Genomic DNA, 14,339 nt, shown 5'->3' on the forward strand with positions numbered 1-14,339 from the left:
CCTTACCCTCATATGCGCAATGGCTGCTATCTAATTGATGAGGACAATTTTTTTTTTATATACAGCCTTTTTTTTTGCCAGCCCAGGCAGAAAATTAGAATATGCAAAAAAAAAAAAAAAGAAGAATCCTCATTCACGAGTCTGAGGACACGAGTCCATGAGAGTGACAGGAGCTTTCTTAATAGCGGTGTTACAGTACTGCACCTTTCTGTTTTATTCAGCAATTTCATCAATTTTTGTCATGCTAACATATCTTTTGCCTACACCAGGTTCATTAGCCCTTCCAATCCCCAAGTATATTTTACCTATTAGCTGGGGCATACACTACATTACTTACTGCATCATATATCACATTTTTTGTATGGCATATTGTATCAATGCTACAGCAATTACTGTTTCCCTATCCGTTTGGGATGCCTAAATGAATCTATATATTTTTTTTTACACGCATCACTTTATATAAATTTTCCTCACCATTTATGTTGGCCAACGGAGGATTTATCAGGTTGGTGACTTCTTTATTTACCATTTGGCATCTTATTTATAAATTATACTATACATTCTCTCACTATTTTGTATATTTGATGTCTACTTGTATTCCACTAGAGGTAATATAATTGTATATTTTAATAAAGTATAAATAACAGATTTTATTTATTTTATATTCTATTTGCAAAGTCCAAATTGTACAATTCGGAAATTGTTTAACAGGTTCTGATAACGACACAAAAGGTCACTGTGATTTTCTTAACCATATGACAGTAATATAAATTCTAATGGGACCTACCTGCCACTCTGAACCATAAAGGCTAAAAACAAATTTGTTTGTCTCCGGTTCTCCATCTGTGTAAGGACCACGTTTGGAAATTAAATTCTTTTGATGTGTATTCAGTATCTTAAGCGTAGTGTCTGCAAAACCATTCTTTAAATATTCAGACTGGGGTATTCCTTTGTTTCTGCATTCCAACATGAAACTCCATTCTTGTCTAATTCTGCAAAGACAGAAGGTCCATTATAATATGTTATGATGGTGCCGTTTATGCCCTAGGTGTCCATTATAATATGTTATGATGGTGCCGTTTATGCCCTAGGTGAAATCTTATCACATGATACATATGTGAATTGTTTAATAAATCAAAAGGTTTGTCAATAACTCATTTACTTATTACAGAATGTTATTGTGATTTGTCCATAAGTTATCTTAATTTGGATCACCCAATGACATTCAGAGAGTTGTCCCTAAGGGTAGTATTACATGACCCAATGATTGTAGCAAGCGAGCTCTGATCTGGTAGATTGATGCATGCTTACACAGCTTATTAAACTGTTCAAGAAAAGTGCAAGGGCATCATTAGTGATGTTTTTGCAGCCCTTGCTATATATATAGAAAATAATAAGGTTATACTTACCTGTCTAGGCTCCCCCAGTGTCCTTCTGCCTTTTCCTGGCTAACCACCGCTGCCACTAAAGCTTCTGATGCCGTCTCTATTATGGCCGGCCACTCAGCCAATCGCTGGCCAAAGCAGGACAGTTCCGCTGCCAGTGATTTGCTTAGTGATTTGCTAACTTCAGTGGTGGCTGTGGTGAGCGAGGAAGGCGGGAAAAACACAGAAGGACACTGGGAAGCATGGACAGGGAAGCATAATCTTTATTATTTTCTTTATACTGTCATCAGCCATCATTAGACTACATTACACTATTACACGTAGCAATGCGAAGTCAGCGGACAGTGATTTTTCAAAATGTTGAAAGATGATCGCTCCTCGGGTGATTGTTGTCTTTATTAGACATAATGATATCCATCTGAATTGGCCTGATTTGGCAGATAATCACTCAGTTTAATAGGGCCATAAGCCCATCCTGTGTTTTCCTGTCTGAGTGCTCAGAATCATTGTCTTGTTAGAAAGTGAACCTTTTGCCTAGTCTGAGGTCCAGATCACTAGACCAGAGAATTTTGTTCCACACAGTTTGAGAGCCCAGTTTGAGGAGAGTTTTGCTAACCCAAGGTGGGCTTTCATGTGGCCACTCTGCCATAAAGTTGGAATTGGTGGAATGCTGCTGTGATGAGGCTGGCCACATTTATATTTTTGTAATGCTTATATTTCTCTATGCAATAAAAGCAGGGTTATGGAAGAAGCCTCCTTTCTCTGTTTAGCACCTAAACAGGCATCTAGAGAACTAAGCAGTTAGAATCAAAGTTCTCTTTGATTCCAACTTTTGCGTTCAAATATCAGCTGTTTAACACAGCTGGAGCCCGCAACATATGGATCTGGGTCAGCATTTGAGCCATTGCCATGTTTCCCCAGTACACCATACATGTAAAGTAGATGTTTCCAATGAGTTAATGAAATGATTATGACCACCCTTTTCTTCTGCTTGAGTTTTTAAGAGTTTGTCATATACAGTACTTACCATCCCATTTTTCATTAGAACCATTTGCTTTGGCATGTGCTACCATCAAAATGATTGACATCAACATTTCTGTTTAGCAAATGACTTCTTAATATGTTTGCTTGATTTGTTCGATGCAAAGTAAGGACCTGTAGTAATGATTAATTATGTGTCGCGCAGTTAAATGCATAGAGGTAAAGACATTAACTTGGTTAAATTTATTTTAGGAATCATTAAACCTTTCAAAATGTTGTCATTTTCTAATAAAGTAAACATTAACTACAACACCGGGAAGGGCTCGTAAAATTTGATTGTAATCTAAAAGAATATAAAAGAATTATTAGCAATTTTAAAGACCATTTCTCTATGAAAAAAAAAATACTTTAAAAAGCAACCTGGAAATGTTAGTCCATGAGTTGTCCTCTTGTGTGAATATAATATTCTTCTTAGACCTTTCTAAACAGTTTGTAGACAACCACTACTTGTGCCCAGAAGGATTGCTATCCAGTTACAGTGGTACCTCGGTTCTTAAACTTAATTGGTTCAGGAAAGCAGTTTGAGAACCGAGCAGTGTTTTCCCATAGGAAATAATGTAAATGTGTTTAAGCCCCAACCAATAATTACCTATTATACCCATTTATTACATTAGAAAGTGCCCAATTAAATCACAACAGTACATTACAGAGCAGCACTGTACAGCACATTACAGAGCAGCACTCAGTGGCGGATTAAACGTACCCTGGGCCCCGGGCTGTCCACCAAACCAGCCCCCCCCCGCCGGTCAATCCGCCCACATTATAATCCACTACTGCCCCCCCCCCCCAATGCTGTCCCCAATAAACACTGCCTGCCTCCCCTCCCTGCTGGCCCCAATAAACATAATGTTTGGTCCCTTGCTGCACAGAGGATGTGAGGAGAGGAGGGGGCTGATCTTATAGGAAAGGTCACAGCAGCACAGAGGATGTCAGGAGAGGAGGGTGCTGATCTTATAGGGGAGGTCACAGCAGCACAGAGGATGTCAGGAGAGGAGGGTGCTGATCTTATAGGGGAGGTCACAGCAGCACAGGATGTCAGGAGAGGAGGGGGCTGATCTATAGGGGAGGTCACAGCAGCACAGAGGATGTCAGGAGAGGAGAGTGATGATCTTATAGGATTATAGGAGAGGTCGCAGGGTCCCAGCAGCACAGAGGATGTCAGGAAAGGAGGGTGCTGATCTTATAGGGGAGGTCACAGCATCCCAGCAGCACAGAGGATGTCAGGAGAGGAGGGGTCTGATCTTATAGGGGAGATCACAGCAGCACAGAGGATGTCAGGAGAGGAGGGTGCTAATCCTATAGGAGATGGTCCCCCTCTTCCCCCCTTATAGATGGTCCCCCTCCCTTATAGATGGTCCTCCTCTTCCCCCCCCTTATAGCTGGTCCCCCTCTTCCCCCCCTTATAGCTGGTCCCCCTTTCCCCCCCCTTATAGCTGGTCCCCCTCCCCCCCTTATAGATGGTCCCCCTTTCCCCCCCTTATAGCTGGTCCCCCTCTCCCCCCTTATAGCTGGTCCCCCCTCTTCCCCCCTATAGCTGGTCCCCTTCTCCCCCCTTATAGATGGCCCCCCCTTATAGCTGGTCCCCTTCTCCCCCCCTTATAGATGGTCCCCCTTCCCCCCCTTATAGATGGTCCCCCTCTCCCCCCCCTTATAGCTTGTCCCCCTTCCCCCCCTTATAGCTGGTCCCCCTTTGCCCCCTTAAAACTGGTCCCCCTTCCTCCCCCCTTATAGCTGGTCCCCTTTCACCCCCTTATAGCTGGTCCCCCTTTCCCCCCTATAGCTGGTCCCTCTTTCCCCCCCTTATAGCTTGTCCCCTTCCCCCCCTTATAGCTGGTCCCCCTCCCCCCTATAGCTGGTCCCCCCCTACCCCCCCTATAGCTGGTCCCCCCTCTTCCCCCCTTATAGCTGGTCCCCCTTTCCCCCCTTATAGCTGGTCCCCCTTTCCCCCCTTATAGATGGTCCCCCCTCTCCCCCCTTATAGCTGGTCCCCCCTCTTTCTGCCATATAGATGGTCCCCCTTCCCCCCCTTATAGATGATCCCCCTTCCCCCCTTATAGCTGGTCCCCCCTATTCCCCCCCTTATAGCTGGTCCCCCTTTCCGCCCCCTATAGATGGTCCCTCTCCCCCCCCTTATAAATGGTCCCCCTTTCCCCACCTTATAGCTGGTCCCCCCTCTTCCCCCCTTATAGCTGGTTCCCCTCCCCCCCCCCCTTATAGCTGGTCCCCCTCTTCCCCTCCCCTTATAGCTGGTCCCCCTCTTCCCCCCCTTATAGATGGTCCCCCTGTCCCCCCCTTATAGCTGGTCCCCCTTTCCCCCCCCCCTTATAGCTGGTCCCCCTCCCCCCCCTTATAGATGGTCGCCCCCCCCCCCTTATAGCTGGTCTCCCCTCTTCCCCCCTTATAGATGGTCCCCCTCCCCCCCTTATAGATGGTCCCCCCCAGCAGATAACACAAAAAAAACAAAAAAAACAACACAACTCACCTGCCGTCCGTTCCCCCGTCGTGACTCTCTCCTTCTGCAGCCTCCGGCTGTCGTATCCTATCCTGTCCTATCCCCGGCAACGCGCGCATCAGAGAGCTCTCCGTGCACCGGAAGTCACAGCCACAGGCGCATGGGGAGCTCTCTGATGCGCGCGCTGCTCAGGATAGGACGGGACACCCCCGGCAGCCGCGCATCAGCCGTGGCGGATTATAATGTGGGCGGCGTGGCCTGGGCCCCCCCGGAGTCTCGGGCCCCAGGCGCCCGCCCAAACCGCCCATATTATAATCCGCTACTGGCAGCACTATACTGTACAGTACATTACAGAGCAGCACTATACTGCACAGGACATTACAGAGCAGCACTATATACTGTACAGGACATTACAGAACAGCACTATCTACTGTATAGGACGTTACAGAACAACACTATACTGTACAGGACATTACAGAACAGCACTATACTGTACAGGACATTACAGAGCAGCACTATATACTGTACAGTACATTACAGCACAGCACTATATACTGTACAGGACATTACAGAGCAGCACTATACTGTACAGGACATTACAGAACAGCACTATATTGTACACTACATTACAGAGCAGCACTATATACTGTACAGGACATTACAGAACAGCACTATATACTGTACAGGACATTCCAGAACAGTACTATAATGTAAACTATATTACAGAGCAGCAGTATACTGTACAGTACATTACATAACAGCACTATATACTGTACACTACATTACAGAGCAGCACTATATACTGTACAGGACATTACAGAACAGCACTATACTGTACAGGACATTACAGAACAGCACTATACTGTACAGGACATTACAGGACAGCACTATATACTGTACACTACATTACAGAACAGCACTATACTGTACAGGACATTACAGAACAGCACTATACTGTACAGGACATTACAGAGCAGCACTATATACTGTACAGTACATTACAGCGCAGCACTATATACTGTACAGTACATTACAGCACAGCACTATATACTGTACAGGACATTACAGAACAGCACTATACTGTACAGGACATTACAGAACAGCACTATATTGTACACTACATTACAGAGCAGCACTATATACTGTACAGGACATTACAGAACAGCACTATATACTGTACAGGACATTCCAGAACAGTACTATAATGTAAACTATATTACAGAGCAGCAGTATACTGTACAGTACATTACATAACAGCACTATATACTGTACACTACATTACAGAGCAGCACTATATACTGTACAGGACATTACAGAACAGCACTATATACTGTCCAGGACATTACAGAACAGCACTATACTGTACAGGACATTCCAGAACAGCACTGTATACTGTATAGTACATTACATAATAGCACTATATACTGTATACTACATTACAGAGCAGCACTATATACTGTACAAGACATTCCAGAACAGCACTATATACTGTACAGTACATTACAGAACAGCACTATACTATACAGGACATTACAGAACAGCACTATACTGTACAGTACATTACAGAGCAGCACTATACTGTACAGGACATTGTAAACAAGAAACATTCAACAAAACCAGCAATTATAGTACAGTAGTCACTAACTCCTCCATCCTTTACTGTATAGAATCCCAGCACTGTAACAGATGGGAAATGGTGATGCACTGACTGTACTACTACTGCACTGTATATGCACTCCAGCAGTCGTATACAGCACTGCACTGTACGTGAAGCCTCACCAGTGCTAAACTCACCAGGGACAACCCACCATCCACGCTCTCAAAAACAATCAGATACCGAGCAAAGTTTGATTTCTAAACGTTACTTCCGGTAAATTTTTGTTTGAATACTGCGGTATTACTGTACTTCGAGACTGGGTGCCCGAAAAGTGTTTGAGAACCGAGCAAGAGTTTGAGAACCAAAGCAAACTTTCCTTGAAAATACTGTTTGAGTTCCGAGTAGTTTGAGAGGCGAGCAGTTTGGGAACCGAGGTACCACTGTATTTATGGAGCCTAAATATACCTATTTACCCTCCCTGTTTAAAGCAGTTGTTGAATACTTATATATAAAAAAAACACATAAATATGTTATACAATAACAATACAGTATTCATTTCTTCAGTTTGTAATAGCTACAGTGGTTTTGTGCCAATCTTCGTTTTTAAATTGCTAGAAAGAGAATGGGACCTTTGCACCCAAAACCCTACCTCCTAAAGAGTGTTTTAGGTCATATCCAGAGTATTTTCCAGCAGAGAGAGAATCCCTGGGTTATGGCTTGAACATCACATCTGGGCACATGTTACCGGCATAGATGGCAGATGAGCTTCTGGGTGGCACTAAGTAGCCAAGAATCAGAGTCAGACCCAGGAGCCCAGTGACTGTATTACTGCTCTGAGTATTAAACACAATTAAAAGGAGACCATAAAATATATCGGCATGCTATCCCTTGGCATGCTCTCACACACATATATTACTGTTACATTTATTATTTGTTTGTGTTTCTTATTCATTTCCCAGGAAAACGTTATGACACATCACTATAAAGATACGTTTGCAGAGCTGTCTCACTTGTCAGAGAAAATTATAAGTTGAAATGTAATGAAAATAGTAGCTAGTAAAATAAAATAGTGATTTTTACTTTTTTGCTTGAAATGGTTGACAGTGTGGTATGCTTATCAGAATAATTTCTATTCATGAATTATACTCTATACTTTAAAGGATTTAGACTGTTAAACCTTAAGAGCTTGTTAACCCACATTTTTTACTTCTACAAATATATATATATATATATATATATATATATATATATATATATATATATATTTGTAGAAGTAAAAAATATATACCACAAAGCTTAGTTTACTCTATAGAGTAATCCCTCAGCTTACAGTGGCCTCGGACGGCTGGTCTCTGCACAGATCATCCTGGCCGGTACTGCAGTACCAGCCGGATGATCTTCATGGTCGTAGTGTTCTGATGCGGTCACATCAGCACACGCCCACATCAGAACACCCCATAGGACACAATAAAGCAATTGGCCGGAGCCGCTCGCTTCATTGCATGAACTGACAGGGTTTCCTACGGCTGCTATTTACTGAATTGCGGCCGCAGAAAACTAACATGTCAGTTCTTTGCGGCGCCGCACGAGATCCCAGCTGGAGCGTATACAATGTGTATACGCTTCGGCCAGGATCCCATAGAACAATAGGCTATGTTCCCCTCTGCACAAAGTACGGCCGTTGTTGCCAATGGCAACAACGGCTGTACTTTTACGTAGTTTGAACATAGCCTAATACTACATATCCTGTGCTGCTGTGTGTGTCTAGTATCTCCTCTCTACAGTACAGTGTGATACTACATGTCCTGTACTGCTCTTTACCTATGACAGGACAAGCTGCTGCTTTGGGCACTAGGTTTCTTGGACCCAAACAGTAAACTGTATGGGACTCTGAAAATGAAAGTGATTTACAGCTTCCAGTAGCTCTTTTTGTGTATAAGGACTTGCTTTACCCATCTTAGTTAACTGCTTATTTTTCTAGTATTAATACCAGTACCAATTACTAATTTTCCATAGAGTTATGGTCTCATTGTACAATATTTTCAACATACAATGGTCGTCCTGTAACCAATTAGTATTAGAACTTGAGGGACATTTTTTTTTACCACTAACAATTAACCATTTAAGAACACAGGGGAGATTTATCAAACATGGTGTATAGTAAAACTGGCTCAGTTGCCCCTAGCAACCAATCAGATTCGCCTGTTCATTCCTCACAGACTTTTTGGAAAATGAAAAGTGGAATCTGGTTGCTAGGGGCAACTGAGCCAGTTTTAGTTTACACCATGTTTGATAAATCTCCCCCACAGTCTTTATTGATTCAGTGGGAGAGAGTGATTTTTTTTTGTATTTTGCAAAATCACAATTAAATTTTACAAATAATTTTTTTAGAAATATTTTTATGTTAAAGTTTGATTAGATTTTCAATTTCATTCATAATATCATTCAACCAGACTGTGATCAGAATGGTTGCAAAAATAGGTTATGCCACAAAAATAGAATACGAACGTAGGGCCCTGATGTGTTTACCCCGATAGTATGTTGGTCCGGGTAACAGGGAGGGCCTCAGGTGAATATTAGGGGGCAGGACCTGTTGCACCCTGTACTCCCTTCTCCCTGTCTACCCTGCCCTAGGCAGAGTTAAGGCCCTAAAAAGGGCGGATCCGCTCTGGAACCTAACCCTAGCTCCTACACCACCCTGTGATAGCACCATGAGCTATGCTGTCTCACTAAGTATTAGCTGTCTAGGCTGATATGTACTAGTGAGTTGAGCAAACACTTAACAGGGGAGAGGACCAAGTAGGGTATAACAGGACAGAAAACAAAAGTAAAAAGAAAAAAAAAAAACACAAGCTGATAAATGTAATACTGTTGTAGACACTACGTGGGACAACCACAGGGTAATAGATCCCTAGATGTTTATCCGATACTGAATAGACTTCTAAAATTATCATGTTGAATCGTTACATTGACGACGTTTTTGTTCTGTGGGCGGGGCGACAAGGGAGGAGTTTGTTTCCTTCGTGGCATGGTTAAACGTCAATGATCTAGGATTACGGTTCACTTACGAAATCAGCGAGGACGCATTAGCCTTCCTGGACGTCAAAATATATAAAAATAACCATGTAACATGTCTCCTAAGAAACGATAAGCATAACCAAGTAAATTTGTTGATTCAATATTCTCTGAAACACCCCTCAGCTTGAGATTATTTTGTCTTCCATCGCTGTCAGTGTGCTTTGGAGTTGCTTTGTTTCTTCAGTCAGGGCAGGATGAGAATCATATAGAGAGGAGTATGCTGCAGCAAGCCCAGTGATTTTAGTTTCTGACTCTTGGAGTCTCAAGTCCACTGCTTTTATAGAAGATCTAACATTAGAGATGGTGTGGTGAAAATCTGCTTGGATAGCTTCTTGATAGGTCATAATGATCGCCTTAAGGGAGGCATTGGTAAGCGGTGCATCGTCAGCCATAGAGGTGTTGAGACGTGCCAATGTCTTCATAGCTGTGGTTGGAGGGGGATAATAAGGAATCTGCAGGGCAAGAGGCAGTTGTGCTCTTGTAGGGGAGATGGGCTGCTGTCAGGGGAAGGGTGCCCCGATGTGTTAAATGAGCTAGAGAGCTGAGTACTCAACATCCTCACCGGGTGTGATGTGAGGTGCTAACCGGGGAGGGAGACATACCATGCTGTGCAGGAGATGCGTTTTCAGTGTCCAGGATCGGCTGGTGCCGCGGCATGCTGTTCAACCCTTCCTTCACTTCAGTCTTTGCAGGGAGAGAGGAAGACGAAACAGTGTGTTTTGTGATCCGTAGGGGAGAGAAACTCACATGTGGGATCCTCATAGCTGCTTTAGGCAGGAAGGGAGCCCGTCCCGTCCTGTGCGGAACTATGCTGTGTGCAGAGGCTGCTCTATTCACTGCCCTGTGGTGGCGGCCATCTTGCCCGGCAGTTGCTGAAGAGGAGACTGATTTAATCTCCAAAGAAGCAATCTTTAGGGGTTTTGCAGGCTTCATATTTTGCCGAAAGGGTTCAGGAAGCAGTGGAAGGCAGATGGGTGAAAAAGCTTGAGTCTTTAGGTCGCTTATCTAGACACTGTAGCAGGAGCTTAAGTCTTGTGCGTCCGAACTCCTTGGCTGCTAGCCACGCCCCCTTGAATAGTTAATTAGCCGGCCGCGGCGGCTAATACCTGCGGTCCCTGGCTGCACATTGCAACCGGGGACCGCGGGCTGCAGAGACGGCTCATGCCGGAAGCCCTCTCTGATCCCCCTTAAAGGCCGCATGACGGGCATACCCATCATGCATCGTTAAGGGGTTAAATACTTTTTAAAGGGTACTAGAGATGAGCGAACCGGGTTCGGGTTCAAATCCATCCGAACCCGAACGGTCGGCATTTGATTAGTGTTTGCTGCTGAAATTGGATAAAGCTCTAAGGTTGTCTGGAAAACATGGATACAGCCAATGACTATATCCATGTTTGCCACATAGCCTTAGGGCTTTATACAACTTCAGCAGCCACCGCTAATCAAATGCCTAAAGTTCGGGTTCGGATGGACTCGAGCATGCTCGAGGTTCGCTCATCTCTAAATGATACCTATCATTTTAACAAACTTCTGACATGTCAGTGGTATGTCATAAGTTTGTATCAGTGGGGGTAAGGCACTGAGACCCCCACGATTAATAAAATGAAGGGGCGGACACACTCAGCAGCACTCGCCCCTTTATCTGGAAATATAATGGAGCTTATGGAACTTCCGGTAGGCACAATTTCCAAATGTTCCATAGGCTCCATTATTATTCCATCCACCACTACTTTATCAGAAATAATGGGTCAGAACTCTTCCCCTTTGTTCTACTAATTGGCGAGGCATTCAGCACCAAGAACCCCACCGATACAAGCCCCTGACATGTTACTATGACATGTCAGAAGTTTGTTTAAATTATAGTTGCCCTTTAACAGATCACACATACATGTCAAAAGTTTTTATTGGTCAGGGTCTGTTCAGACCTTAGGATATCATAAATTCTTATTGTGCATGTCATGGTTTCCCATCTGGTTATTTTGAAGCCACATATGGCAATACATGAGGACCTCTACCAACTGTTAGAAAGTGCTGTGAGAAGCATGCAGTTGAGCACTTTACTAACTCTATCCGTTGAGCGTCTCACTGCTCTGTCTGATGCGATGGAGTCTGCCTTCTGCAATGTGTTAGATAACGCAGCAAGCCGGGGAGTAAGTAATGATGAGTGGAGTTTGAACACTAAGGGGAAGATTTATCAAACATGGTGTAAAGTGAAACTGGCTCAGTTGCCCCTAGCAACCAATCAGATTCCACCTTTCATTCCTCACAGGCTATTTTGAAAATGAAAGGTGGAATCTGATTGGTTGCTAGGGGCAACTGAGCCAGTTTCACTTTACACCATGTTTGATAAATCTCCCCCTAAGACTCTAATATTTTTTTTTTTTTTTTGTGATAGTAATGCTTTAATATGTTTTTTCCATTTTAGGCTATGTTCACACACAGTATTTTTCCTCAGTATTTTGGTCAGTTTTTTGCAAACAAAACCAGGAGTGGACTGAAAACACAGAATGGCTATGTTCACACACTGTTGACATTGAGTGGATGGCCGTCATTTATTGGCAAATAATTGCCTTTATTTTAAAACTACATCCGCTGTTTTAAAATAACAGCTGTTATTTGCTGATAAATGACGGCCATCCACTCAATTTCAACAGTGTGTGAACATAGCCATTCTGTGTTTTCAGTCCACTCCTGGTTTTGGTTGCAAAAATACTGTGTGGCAACATAGCCTTAATGTTCTCTTTGGTTCAATGCCACCTGGCTTATAGGAAATTGAATTGTGACCTACAAAACCTTAGAAACCTCTGGTCGATAGCATCATGGCCTGTGGTAACCTTCAGCTGTTCACTGGGGCAAAACTGCAGCCTGCAGCTGTAAAGGGTGCTTGGATTTGTCATTTTAAGACAGCTCTATAGCTTGCAGATCACAACTGTGGATATTCTCATGTAGACACAGCCAGATTATTTTTGCCTTGTGATTCACTGAATTGTGTTTAATTGTAGAAACTAGGTGGATTTCTACTTCGACTCCTTAAATAGTAGAATCCGGCTTTTCATAATAAATTCCCTTTAATGTGAGAGATGGAGCTTTCATCTTTGGCTATACATTCTGAATGCTGATTTCTATCCGTCTTGCTTTTTCTGCAGTTTGGGTGCTTTAGCTTGGTGTAGCTGTCACGATGGGAATTTGTTAGGTAATGCAGTGGATTGTACAAGCATCATTTTCTAACTGACTATTTCTGTCTTAGAAAATAAATTGCTGCAATCATTTTGGTCAGTGTATTAGAAGAGGCACCTAAATCCTGGCCGTGCATTTAGCTGTCATTCCTGTATGCAAGAAGGAAAATTAAGATTACACTTCAGATCAATGTTGTTTTATATATATAGAAATTCCATTTATCATTCCGAATATTATTTATTTCTATGTATATTGTCCTCATGTGCGGTAGGGGAACAGGAAAGCTCCTATTAAAAAAAAAACGAATATGCTTACAAAATATTTGATTTTTACATCTAATCTTCTTTAACCAATATGTCAGTGAGAAAACTTCTAGATCGAATATTTTATGGTATTTTAGGGCAATCTTTCATGTTGACCCTGAGGGACTTGTCATTCTCGAGAGCAGATATTAATCTGTCTGAGAAATATTGCATGGCAAATACAGTGGCAAGTGTGTATAATTTATATAGCTTTAATGCAATTTTTAGTGTCACGGCAGAAGTTGCATAAAGATTTAATGAATAAGAAAAAGTTAAAAGTAACACAATAGGCTGACAACTAGGGCACCTCAACTATTTAGAAGTGAGGATAATTTTATTTTAATTTTAGCTTTCCTTAAAAACATTTATTGCCTGAAGCCAAATCCCTCCCCTGAGCACAAGTTCTCTGATGTGCTGCCCAAAAAAGAAACTTTCAATTGAAATCCAACCAGTTGTTTGCTGCTGGCAAATCATTGATCTTTCCAGTTCCTTTAATGTCTTATACAGTATGTATCATAATATGTAAAAATAAGGTTATTCTCATAAATCTTTGCTGATGTTCCATATTGTTCCTTATCTGCAAGTCTGTGTGTAACATGATAAAATGCATCGATCTGGCCTTTTTTCTTCTAAAAGCTCTGAAGCAGCACAAAAATTAAGAAATGGTTACAGTTTAAAGGATACATTTAAAGGGTAACTATAAGCAGCTTAGACAAATATAACCTGCTGATAGCTCCCTGTTGTGTACGGGGTACCGAGGATGAAGGTATGTGTGTTACCTTCATCCTCTGCTCCGTTCCTGTGCAGTTTTAATGTAGTGCTCTGTCCGGTAAGGTAGGGCTGGATCGGTGCTCTGGGGGCAGGGAAGTGCTCCCAACGGCCCTACCGGACAGAACACTACATAAAAACTGCACATTAACGGTGCCAAGGATGACGGTAAAGGACATCCTTCGTCCTCAGTGCCCCGTGCACAATAGGGAGCTAACAGCAGGTTAGATTTGTCTAACCTGCTGATAGTTTCCATTTAAAAAGACCACTAATTCTAAGGTATCCTTTATATACTGAGTAGTGGATGAGAAAATCATCTTCATCTTGTATACTCTAGAAGGGAATTTCAAAGAAAAGACCTGGATTGTCAATGCAAGATGTAACCTGAACTGAGAGAATCAAGAAGTCAAAATCCAGTGTTTATTTAAATGGGCTGTGTCATTTCAAAAACATTTGTCATGTAAGGACATGTCAAAAGTTTTAAACAGTTGGAGTCTCAGAGCCCTTACCAATCACTAGACATTGCTAGCTTATCTTGT

The 14,339-nt window shown here is 42.6% G+C and overlaps 2 protein-coding genes across 3 annotated transcripts in view; one reads left to right on the plus strand and one right to left on the minus strand.

The window, feature by feature from the left end:
- Window positions 1-14,339, plus strand: part of LOC138785607 (myosin-6-like) — a 452,023-nt gene that overhangs the window by 161,290 nt on the left and 276,394 nt on the right. The window lies entirely within an intron of this gene.
- Window positions 1-14,339, minus strand: part of LRRC2 (leucine rich repeat containing 2) — a 183,101-nt gene that overhangs the window by 121,280 nt on the left and 47,482 nt on the right. For both annotated transcript variants that reach the window (XM_069961713.1, XM_069961714.1), the window contains exon 3: window positions 788-992. In XM_069961713.1, coding sequence (XP_069817814.1) covers window positions 788-992 — 205 coding nt within the window. The remainder of the gene's footprint in view (window positions 1-787; window positions 993-14,339) is intronic.

The sequence above is a fragment of the Dendropsophus ebraccatus genome, chromosome 3 (assembly GCF_027789765.1).
Source record: "Dendropsophus ebraccatus isolate aDenEbr1 chromosome 3, aDenEbr1.pat, whole genome shotgun sequence".
Taxonomy (NCBI): domain Eukaryota; kingdom Metazoa; phylum Chordata; class Amphibia; order Anura; family Hylidae; genus Dendropsophus; species Dendropsophus ebraccatus.